This window comes from Rhododendron vialii, chromosome 10a (genome assembly GCF_030253575.1).
Source record: "Rhododendron vialii isolate Sample 1 chromosome 10a, ASM3025357v1".
In the NCBI taxonomy this organism is placed as follows: Eukaryota; Viridiplantae; Streptophyta; class Magnoliopsida; order Ericales; family Ericaceae; genus Rhododendron; species Rhododendron vialii.
The window spans coordinates 4,932,098-4,944,238 of record NC_080566.1 but is presented as its reverse complement, the minus strand read 5'-3'; the positions used below and the strand labels follow the sequence as shown (position 1 = coordinate 4,944,238).

Sequence of the window (12,141 nt, the reverse complement as noted above, 5' to 3'; positions counted from 1 at the left end):
CACGTTGAGCCCAAACACGCTTCTACATCACATATTTAGGTGAAACTTAGTCTTGAGTCACACATGAATATGTAATAAAAAAGAATGTTAAGATACTATGTGATGGTGCCTGTGCCCCAAGAATACTTAGCAATAACTTTTCCTTATTTGGAGTTGTTGTATTAGAATTTCTAACATATTACTCCATTTAGAAGTTAAAGAAAAACAAAAATCCAGTGAGATTCACTGGTCCTTAGCTATCTCCGCCACTGAATACCATATGCTCGCTACAAGCAGCGGCATACCCATTTCTTTTTGGAGGGTTTACCCTTTGTAGGGGATCCCCAACCTAAAAGATAGGGTACTTCAAAGATGTCAAAATAACATCATATTACGATGTATACGATGGGATATATATGAGAATAATAAAACAGGTTCGTCTCTTGAGCCTATTTTGTTAGTTTGATCTTGCCATCTTTTGCTGGTTGCAAAGAAATTTGAATCTTAATGCTAACCAATATGATATGGGAGAAATGGCCTACAAATTGTAAACATTACTCAAGAAACTATTCATGGCAGAACAACACTAAAAATAGTTTGGAATGTCAATATACCACTCTGAATATGTCCTGCTAGTACACATGAAACAAGAGTTTCTGAAAAAATCACATTAAAACACAACATTCAAGAGGCAACCATCATGTGAAAACCAGTATCAACAACCAACAAAAACAGTCAAATTGCATTGTTATTTTTCTTCCCCTTCTAGTAGTAGATGAAGTTAAGAGAGTACTAAATTTCACTCACAATGCAGATTAACAAAAAGAGAAAAGTAAGACACAAGAAGAAGCATTCCCCCTTGAGAAATGGATGCGAAGCAGGTCAGAATCAGAACGAGTGAGTTCCAAATCAACTCTCTGAAATCCAAGCTTTCTAAACTCAGCTGAAGCAATCTACTTATTGCAAATTCACAAGTTCCTAAAATTCAGTCCTCCATTAAAAACTGAGGTTATTTTTTTGTACCATTTCTTTACAAAAGCAAAACAACGAGGAAAAACTTGGCTTGCCCTCAAGAGACAGTTTGTGTTGAAGGTTTACTCTCTTGTAGGGATATAACTGTTTCAAACGCACCCACCAAAGCCTGAACCTTACTCTTCCTACTCTCAACAAGCTTACTCGCCGTCTCTTCAATCACGTTATTGAACAAACCAAGTGCATCTTTCTTCTCCTCCGCATCTTGATGCCTCAAAACAACTTTTCCAGAATCACCATTTGTACCATTTGTTTGAAGATCAACTCCTCTCTCTTTAAATTTTCTCCTTCGAAAATCGGTGTTGGTATCTTGGTTTTCCCCTATCACTCTTCCCCGCCTGAATCTGAGCCTCCTAGGGCCGCTATTCTCTTTAGTAAGTTCAACCACCTTTCCCCGCCTGAACTTTAATTTTATAGGCACACAATCTTTATCTTCAGACAGACTAATTCCAGCCTTTTTAGGTACCCTGTTGAGATTCCCATCTAAAATTTCTGCATCGTGCAAGTCCATAATATCGCTGCTTTCGGAGATAGAGTCATCATATTCATCTGCCTCACTATCTGTGTATTCAAACTCCCCATGAGCTTCATCCTCGTGACATGACAAAGAGGGAGATTTTGGGAGGGATGAAAATCTGGGTGATGATGGTGACTGAGGCAGCGGAGAAAGAACGGCACTGTCTGTGCATACCAAGTCTTGAGCTTCATCCTCATGAGATGACAAAGATGGAGGTTTCGGCAGGGAGGGAAGAATTGGTAATGACAGTGGTTGAGGTGCAAGAGAATGGATAGTATTATCTGTGTATTCAAACTCTTCTTGAGCTTCACCCTCTTGAAATGATGAAGATGGAGATTGGGGGAGGGACGAAAGCTTAGGTGATGACAGGCATGGAGGTGGAGGAGAATGAATGGTACAATCTGTGACTTCAAACTCCTCTTGAGCTTCATCCTCATGAAAAGATAAGGATGGGGATTTGGGGAGGGATGAATGATTGGGTGATGACAGCCATTGAGGTGGAGAAGAATGAATGGTACTATCTGTGCATTCTAACTCCTCTTGAGCTTCACCCTCGCGACATGACAAAGATGGGGATTGTGGGAAGGATGAAATCTTAGGTGATGATAGCGAATGAGGTTGAGGAGAATGAACGGTACTATCTGCGATCTCAAACTCCTCCTGAGCTTCATCCTCATGAAATGACAAAGATGGGGATTTTGGGAGAGAGGAAAGCTTAGGTGATGACAACGATTGAGGTGAAGGAGAATGAGTTGTACCATGCGTGTATTCTAACTCTTCTTGAGCTTCATCCTCGTGACATGACAAAGATGGGGATTTTGTGAGGGGCGAAAGTTTGGGTGATGACAGTGATTGAAGTGGAGGAGAGTGAATGGTGCAATCTGTTTTTTCAAACTCCTCTTGAGCTTCATCCTCATGAACTGAAGTTGATGGGGATTTTGGCAGAGATGAAAGCTTAGGCGATGACAGCGATTGAGGTGGAGGAAAATGAATAGTACTATCTGTGATTTCAAACTCCTCTTGAGCTTCATCAACATGAAATAAAGTTGGTGGGGATTTGGGGAGGGACAAAAGCTTCGGTAATGGAAGCACTGGAGACGGGGGAGAATGAATGGTTCCAGCACTTTGTTCAGATTCCAGAGCTTTATTCAGAGTTTCAACCTTGGTAGCATTCAAGGTTTTCTCTGGGACTTTCTCATTGTTTGGTTGTTTGGCTTCAGGTTTTCGAATCCTCTTCTGATCCTTTGGAGGACACAAAATTCTCAGGCTTCTGGAGTTTTCAACAGTTAAGCTTGCAGTTCTATTCAGGGAAGGTTTGGGGAAGAGCGAAGCTGCTGGTGATTTGAGTACCTTCTTCAAAACTGCTTTAGAACTCCCTATCTTTTTGCCTATCTTGGTTTCCCTTTCTCTTCCGCCATTCAGACTCCCTGCAGCATCAGAAGTATACAATGGCTTCACTTTCATGGTTTTTGGTTTAGCAGAAGGATTGCGTTTTCCCAAAAAATTATTTTGCTTCTCATTTGATGAAGCTTGTGTAGAAGAAACTCCAACTTCTGTTGATGTTGATGAAACTTTGTGCTTAGGAATGTTGGGAGAATCAGAATAAACGGTTTTGGAAACAATAGAAGGCTTAGGCTTCACCACTTTCTTTGTTGTCCTCTCTGCTGGAACTCCAGATTCTGCTGGACTCTGCCTATCCGATGGAGTTGTTATTATTCTTTTTGGAAAAGAACTCCTTGGCTTCACTTCAACTGCATGTTTCCTTCCATATTTACAGAAATCATGGCAAGAACCAGTAGAAGCTCTGAGATAATGCGGGATAACACTTTCCCTACTGTTCAGAGAACTTGGGTTTCCAGTAGAGTTTCTCCCTGAACTAGCCACATCATGTAATGAACCAGTAGAAGCTCTGAAACGAGAGGGAAGGATATTTTGTCCATAGTTTGGAGTAGATGAATTTCCCACATAGTGTCGTCTCAAATTACCTCCATCACCGTAAGATCTACTAGAAGCCCTTCGAAAATCAGGGTGTTTATTTTGTCCACCATGTAGAACAGCTGGTTTTCCCACAGAATCACCTCCCTCTGGTGCCTTAACCATTGACTGAAATGTTGTAAACTCAACAAAAAGGTCCTGAAAAACAAAAAAGGAGCGATACTTTGAAAATGAAAGAAGAAAGGGGCATAATGGATTGATCAAATGAAGAACAATCCCCACATCACCAAAGAACCGATAAATTAGTAGCAGTTGACGAATCATACTCACCGCGACTTGTTCTGGTACTATAGGAGAATAAGAAATAATTCTTTCATGCAGAATATACCCAAAAGCTAACCTGAAAAAGAAACTAAATGTTAGAAATTTATTCTTTAGATGCCCAAAATTCGAAGTACTATCAATTTCCTAAACCAAATGCTTCTGCAACTTATTTGCTTTTTACCGGCAATGGAAAAAAAAAAAAAATTCCAGAACTACAATCATGATTCGAATTTTACAACCATTTGCTTCTGTGAAAGTCCAATTTCCATAGAGCACTTACAAACCAATTTCAGCCGAAAAGGACAGTCCAGCTTTCACAAAATGGTGTAACTGAAGCATCAAAGGGTGGTATAACTATGGTAAAGTGAGGAACTGGAGTTTTCTAGAGTTCAGGGGAATTCTACAAGGCTGTAGCTTGAAGGTGATAACTTTTCTACCCTTAATTCCAAATCCCAAGTAGGCAAGTAGCCGTCATAACTCTAGTACTCCGTAGTTATTAAAAAAATGATGCTCAATACAAGGGAAGTCAGTTTATTACAACTGGTGATTCTCAGAGGCTTATTTGTAGGTCGCTTGCAGAAAAATCAATGCAGTTGAACAATCAGCATATGTATATTAGTTTAATTTCCGATGCACCGAAAGAAAAGTATGTATACAAGGTGCAAAATCAGAGTCTGAATGAAGTGATTGATAACTTGATATGAAGAAAGCCTTCCACCACGGCTAAATTAGAAACAAAGTTATTTTTCCGGATAATCAGACAGGAAGTCAAACAATAGAAAAACAAAGAGTACAAACTACATAAATTCCTTCCCTCATTACGAAATAGCGCAAGATAAGCAGATTTAAGACCATGGGGTTTTGCCCAATGGTTGTGTGAAAAGCGTGAGGTCTAAGGTTCGACTCCTATGGACATGAGATTGGCCCTTGTATAACATCCTATTGTCTGACCCAAAAAAAGCAGATTTAATCTTCACTCAAATAGAACAATTCTGTGATTGCCAAGGGTCCTTTGGCCCAATGGCATCTCGGGTGTACTTAGCCCTTATTAGGTGCCAGGAGAAAAATGAGGTCAAGAGTTCAACTCTTCCTCAAATGTGTTAATCGAACTATTCCAACAATAATGACTTTGGCGGATAAAAAAAATATTTGTATGTGATTAAAGTCATTCGAATCATTGTCCAAATTCAAATCTATCAAACGAAAGCATGTGAATTTTTCAGTCAAGAAAATCTAAAACCTCTGAAAACCCCACAACAGAATCATACCTTTTTTTTTTCTTTCCCTTCCCCTTTTCCGATTATCGCAATCACAAGAAACCGAGGAGCAACTGAGCCCCGGCAGTATAAAGCAGAACAATCGCAACCCAAAAAGGGACAGAGACAACACTAATCAAGGTTGAAGTTTGAGCTCAAAAAACTAAACGAAACCCACGTTGGGAAACGGTGAAAAGAAGAGAACCCATGTCGTGGTTTTGAAGATTGAAGAAAGGGATATTCGAATTCGCAGCATTAAATGGAGGAAAAACGAAACGGAAAGGAAACGCGTGTTAATACCTTTTGAAGATTTAAGAAATCTTTCTTTTTCTCTGTATCTCTCTGTGTGCTGTGCTTTACTAGAAAGCGAAGAAAAGGGTAACAGCGAATGCGTGAATGAATGAGGCCTGATCGAGGATAAGCAAGCAATCCACCTCTCTCTCTCTCTCTCTCTCTCTGTCTGTTGCGGAGATCGTTCGAGTAACGTCTAAGTTCCAACGTCTTCGCAGTGTTTTGGATTCAGCGGGCTTTTCCTATTCTCGTTGGAGGGAGACAGAGAGCGCAATAAAACCATGGGTACACTATTTGGTGTACACCAAATCCACACTGCGGGATGTGGAACCTGTCTCGGAATTCTAAACAAATAATTAAAGCGGTTTATTTGTTTAAAATGCATTTATTAAGAATTTCTGAAAAAAAAAAACAGCTCAGTCAGATATCGGTATTGGCTTTATCAGTTCTTTGCTCATTTTGTTGACAGAAAATTGAGTAAAGAATTGATTAAGCACTTACCGATATGTCATTAAGCTAATTTTCTTACAAAGATACTGGAAAATATATTTTGAACAAATTAAGCGATTCCGATCAAGTGTGTGAAAATTTTGAAATGGATCTCACAGAACTTGAATACATTTGGTATACACCATGTGTACCCATTATAGCCCATATATCGCGTTACAAGTATACTTATCTTTTCGATTAAGACATTTTCATCGTGATCCAAAGCTTAGGGAATAACATTATCAAAAAAAAAAAAAAAAAAACGTCAAAGAACGACAAGGTCGGTTTGAAATTGGGTAAATTTCACTGATACCCCCGAGATTTTTATAATGACAGATATCACTTTCAAGTATGAGAAAAGATAACATATTCTATGCGATTTCAATGTTCATTTCATTGACACCCTCAAACAACAACTGTTCAACCAAACACGTGATGGAATAAACTAAAAGTGGCTTACATCGGTAAAGTCACGCTATTTGATAATAAAATAAATAATACAAAACTCTCGGTTCTCAAATTTTTTTGGGAGGTATATGGTTAGAACAAGGAGCAAAAAGACTGTGATATATTAAATTAATGATTAAAACTATAAGGTAGTGATTTTGGCACTCTCATATTTTTATCATCCGCAGTCCTCTTTTTTTTACTCACTTGAAATTACTGTTTTACCCTTTATTAGTTCAATTTTTTCACACATCAACGAGATAATATACGTTAATTTCAATTTACAATAGTTCAACTAAACACGTGATGTAATTAATTAAAAGTGCCTTGCATAGGCAAATTCACCACTTCTAATAATAGAAGTAATAAAAAACCATCGACTCTCAATTATTCTTAATCAAAATAACTTTGTTTTACCTATTGGAAGAGCTATTTTGATAGAAATGAGTAATTTTTATGAATAAGCTTTTGTTTTATTACTGTTGAAAGAATTGTTTTGGTGAGAAAGAATAAATTGATTACTCTTAAGTTTAGAAAATTGAGAATTGAGAGCTTTTTATTATTTACTTATTATCAAATAGTGTGAGTTTGTTAATGTAAGCCAGCTTTTGACTGATTGCATCACGTGTTTGGTTGAACAATTGTTATTTGATGTATCGATGAAATGAACAGTGAAATTATATGGATTCTACTGTCATTTTCCATATGTGAAGGTGATATTTGTTGTTAAAAAAAACTTCAAAGAACCTGGCGGGTGTCGGTGAAACTTAAAGTTATCCAAATGTTTAACTTTACAGCAATGCTACACACAGTAAAAGTGCACAGATTTTGTGCACAGATTTTTTGTGGGGCCCACTACGGATTCCATATAAATAATCCGAGCCGTTCATTAAATGTAAAACATTTTTTCATGGGCCCTCGCTAAAAATCAGCTCAATCCGATACTTATAGGTGCTTGATTCAATCATTTAACTTTTCATTCGAATTTCAGGATAATGAAAAGTTAGATGATTGAATCGAGCACTTATAGGTGTTGGATTAAGCTGATTTTTTGCGAAGGCCCTTGAAAAAATGTTTTACATTTAATGAACGGTTTGAATTATTTGTGTGGGACTCGTAATGGGCCCCACAAAAAATTTGTAAACAAAATCTGTGCACTTTTGCTGTGTGTGTAACATTTCTGTTAACTTTAATGCTTTTCTTTTCAAAAATACTATGCGTACCAATTGAGGTGTACCGACTAATTTGCGGGCCCATTTTAGAATTTTGCACAAATAATCTAAGCAATTCATTAATTTTAGAATAATAAAAGGGAAAGACTACAATACACACCATTTTATTTGGATGTGTATTATATGTACTCCTAAAATGTTATGAATTATAGAGAAAATGTTGCGAATCGTATTGCTAAAAAGTTACGAATCGTATAAAAGTTATGAGATATACCAAAATGTTATGAATCATAATGAAAATGTTACGAATTGTACTGCTGAAAAGTTATGAATTCTAGAACAAAAGTTACGAAACACTCTAAAACGTTATGAATGAACCACAAAATAGGTGCATATGGTACAGCCTTTTAAGGGGTGTGTATTGTAGACTTTTCCTATTTAAAATACCCCAAAAAAAAAAAAAAATCAACTCCATCAGCAAAACGTAAATGTTTGCAAACCGTAGAGTAATAAAGAAGTCGTCAGCACTGGGACTTGTTTGTCTCGATTCATTCATTGAGTCACAGCGCAGACCATATCGTGAGAATTCGTTCCTTGCTAGAGAAATTGAATTGGAAAGTAGGTAAAGTAGGTATTGGGTGGTGTACTTATTTTGCTTTTTAGTTTTTTCATAAGTTCGGGTATTTTGGGTTTAAAAAAAAAAAGGTTTAGGTATTTTCTTTTTGAAGAGCAGAAAATTCATTAGATGAACAAACAGCACAGGAAATAAAGATGCATAGAAATAGAAAAATGAACTAATATTTGCTTTTTCATTTTTTCAAGGACTAACTTTGCGGGACTAAATTTTTTTCATTTTTTCAAAGACTAAAAAACTTTGCGGGACGAAAAGAGTTTGTTGATCATTCCGATTAGGATAAACTAAAATTTCATCCAAAGCCGACAAAGATTTTATGATCTGCCAAATTCTATCCTCGTAAATAGTTTCTCAATGGTTAGGCTACGGGATAGAGATCGATGGACTTCTGGACAAAGGATCTCACCTCTTCTGTTGTAATCGTGGATCAACGTGCCGCAGTGAATATGTACCTAGGCCTTGTATACACTGCCCGTCACAATTAGGATTATCTCAATCTTGACCAGTAGAATATATTGTTGGGACTTGGCAACCTTACTCCTCTTTCGTCACTCTTTATACAATTCTTGAATCCCTATCTTACAAGGATTTTTGGATGACTTTAATGGGATTTTAGTTATAATGTCAACTACTGTTAAGCAGGCAAAACTAAAAAAAATGTTTTTTAATAACTAAGGGTGTTTGGCAGTTTAGCAATTTATTCATTTTAAAGTTTCGGAGATGGGTTAGAGATGCTCTAAGCCACCTTCCTTAGTCGGTAAGGAGAAACAAAAAAGAAGAAGATTATTTCTAAAAAAAGAAAGAAAATCACAATGAATTTCCTACAACACAAAGGGGGTGTTTGATATAGCTGTGGGAACAAAATTTAGATTTTAGCTTTAGTTTCTGTTGTAGATTATAGATTTCAATTTTAATTGAAGTAACTGTAAAATTATGATAAAGGTGTAGTAAAATCTAAAATCTAATGTATTGCAAAAACATAAAAATAAACTTTTATAATGCTTACAATCCGGAATATTATCCGAAAAGCATCCAAATCCAGTTTGTCTAGAATCAAATATATTCGTTTTTCAACTGCTAATAATTTCTAGTAGCCCATAATCTCAGTTGATAAGAATTTTCATCATCAAACACTCGCAAAGTCATTTTACCCATGCTTGAGAATATGCGAGTGGCAGTAGTAGGAGGGATAGTGTACTCTCCGATGCTCTCTTAATGCTGTTCTTTTCTTAGAATTGTATTGATTTTATTTTTTAATCCTTGTGATGAATGAAAACTTTTTGCTCGAGAATATATGAGTGGCATGTTTTTAAGTTTGTCTGTTCGTTTTTTCGTTTTTCGTTTTTTTGTTTTTTTGTTTTGTTTTGTTTTATTATTATTATTTTTTTGTGTGTGTATGAGGATAACAAAACAAAACAAAAGGGATTGAGGTGATGGGCCATCCGGAAACGAGCCCTTTATTCTTCTCCTATATCAAAATGAACCCTAACCTATATATCTAGGTAGATGAGATTAGTTTAGAAGCTAGGGTGATCATGACCCCGGAACTTATGGCAATTATATAATGGGAATGTGTTCTCTTCCTTTCTTGTTCCTTAATAGATTAGTCAAACACTTCTTTTATTGGCCAAGAAAGAGATTAATGACCAACAATTTATATATATATTTTTGGAGTTCGCCTCACATCACCCGATATCATATGTTTTGGAGTTCGACTCCTGTTCGCCGATATCATTTTTCCAATTTGATGGGCAACTATTTTCTTTTTCGAAAAGTCACAATGTTAAAAAAAAGAAAGAAAAGGCTTAGGGGGTGGTCCTAGGGATGGAGGCCGGTCCTATAGCCTCACCTAACTTTTGTTAATTCTATTTTTTAGTATTTCAGGGGTCCCCAAAAGTATAGTAATTTTACTCCATGGAGTAGCATAGCTTTAGGAACTAAAAGCCTAACCACTCAGGAATGAAGGAAAATCATGCACAAGATTTTCCTGTCAAAAAGTAACCTTCCATGGTTTTTTTTTATAACTCAAGTGTACGGAATCAGTTTACGTGTACTTTGAGACTAATCTTGTGAGACCAATCCTATCTCCCATTTGTGGGGTCTCTATTAAAGACAGAGCAAAGTTTTGTATGAACTAACATAATTGATAGCATTTAAGAAATTTCGAACCTGTTACCTTAGAAGGAAGTAAACTCTTAAGTTTCAACGCTTGACTACTAGGGTAGCCCTTGGAATTAAGTTACCCCCTTGCCATTAGCTTTAGGAACTAAAAGCCTAACCACTCAAGAATGAAGGGAAATCATGCGAAAGATTTTCCTATCTAAAAGTGAAGCCAGGGGACTTTCTCCACGTATATATCTACTTCCAGAAGCACACTTTTCCCCCTCCTTTTTCCTGCTTTCTATTCTTTTGGTTGGTGAGAAATTTCAATAAACCATGATGAAGTGAGGCTCCTTGCCATGAAGGCCCAAAAGGAACACAAAAATAAAAAGTGCGATGATGGATATCAAAAGTAGAAAACAAAATAAAGCTATACACAACAAAATAAATAAATTTACGTGGTTCCGGCTTAAAGCTTATGTGGGAACATAAATAGAGAGATTTGACTATAAACAAAAAGGATAGCAGGTAGCCGGTGGAACGGTTACGGTGCACACCCGTTGTGTGAGGTGTATAGTTTGCACCCATCTCAAACGCCCTTAGATTGCCAAAATTTGATCTAGGCCTTCAATTATTTGGATTCTCAAAACACCGGCTACCGGATTCTCCCTCTCTTTCCAAACCCAGCCTCTCCCCGAGTCACCCCATCTCTCTTTCTGCCCACATTAATTGACACGAATTATTCGACTAAGCCAAGAAAATCAAATCATATATACCTCAACCAAAACCAAACCATCAAACTATATGAGATCGACAGAAGCCCTAGCCGTGCATCATTATAATTAATGCTATTAAGAAACCTTTTTTAGCCGATAAAAAAAAAAAAACTAAATTAAAGCCCTAGCCGTCTTCTCTCTCTGACGGAAAAAGCCGTGATCGTCTTCTCTCTTCCTTTCCCTCCTGTACCCTAGGATTTCATCACCCTAATGCAGCGGAGGAGGGGAGGGTTTTACCTCTAATGGGTGTTTTCCTTCCTCCCAAGATCCGGTGAGGGTTTTCTCTCTCGATCTCAAATATGAGAGTGTTTTTTTTGTTTTTGTTTTTGTTTTCCTTCTTTTTCCTTTCTCTCGGCTTCTCTTTCATCATCGAGATGGCATTTCAAGTTTCAACAATAACAGTGGTGATAGTCCTTTGGCGGCGATGGTGGTCTGATGACAAATCAGATCAATTGGATCGGCTTTCTAATAGTAGATTCATTTGGAAGGGTGTCATCAGTTCTGTATGCTGAGGTCATGGTGTACAAGACACCTTACAACTTGCTAAGTTGTTGGGTTTGGATTTCTTACGGTAGAAGGGAACTCACAACAGCTAATTCGAATTTTGGGTAGCAAAAGATTTCGCTATAGAAGTGGAAGTTGTCATCGAAGATATTTGTCTAAAAGTTGATCAGTTTAAAATTTGTGATTTTCTTTTTATTCTTAGATCGGCTTTGACAACTTCGGGTTTGCGAGGTTCTAGCATTCGTACTTCAGAAGCTAGATCATGTAATTGGTTATTAGATCATCTATGGAACAATAATCATCCTTAGCCCGACGCCATTCATTTAGGAGTTGGGCCAGGATAAATAGCTAGAGGTGGGCATTGTGTCGTGTCGTGTAATCTCATGTTCATGTTAGAATTCTCTCAACCCTAATTAACCCAACCTGTTTAGCTTTCATGTTATCGTGTTCAGTGTCAAAAATAGCCAACCTTAACCTGCTAGCTTAGTGTCGGGTACGTGCCGTGTTATCGTGTCCTTTCATAAATTCCCATCCCGCGTTGTGTCATGTCATCTCGTATTCGTGTCATAATTCTCCCAACCCTAATCCGATCTGTTTAACTTTTTGTGTTATCGTGTCATGTCATATTTGTGTTCCGTGTTAGAAATAGCTGACCTTAATCTGCTAACTTCGTGTTGGGTTCATG

The 12,141-nt window shown here is 37.2% G+C and overlaps 1 protein-coding gene across 2 annotated transcripts; it reads right to left on the bottom strand.

Moving 5' to 3' along the window:
- Window positions 1–694: 694 nt before the first annotated feature.
- LOC131302261 (uncharacterized) lies at window positions 695–5,606 on the bottom strand. 2 transcript variants are annotated; one of them, XM_058328799.1, is made up of 3 exons: window positions 5,344–5,606; window positions 3,794–3,863; window positions 695–3,661 (listed from the first exon to the last, which is right to left on the bottom strand). In XM_058328799.1, the coding sequence occupies exon 3, from the start codon at window positions 3,626–3,628 to the stop codon at window positions 1,049–1,051; it is 2,580 nt and encodes an 859-aa protein (XP_058184782.1). In that variant the 5' UTR covers window positions 3,629–3,661; window positions 3,794–3,863; window positions 5,344–5,606; the 3' UTR covers window positions 695–1,048. The 2 variants fall into 2 exon arrangements, with proteins under 2 accessions (XP_058184782.1, XP_058184784.1); XM_058328801.1 differs by lacking the exon at window positions 3,794–3,863 and having other exon boundaries at window positions 5,344–5,596.
- Between the last annotated feature and the right edge of the window lie 6,535 nt (window positions 5,607–12,141).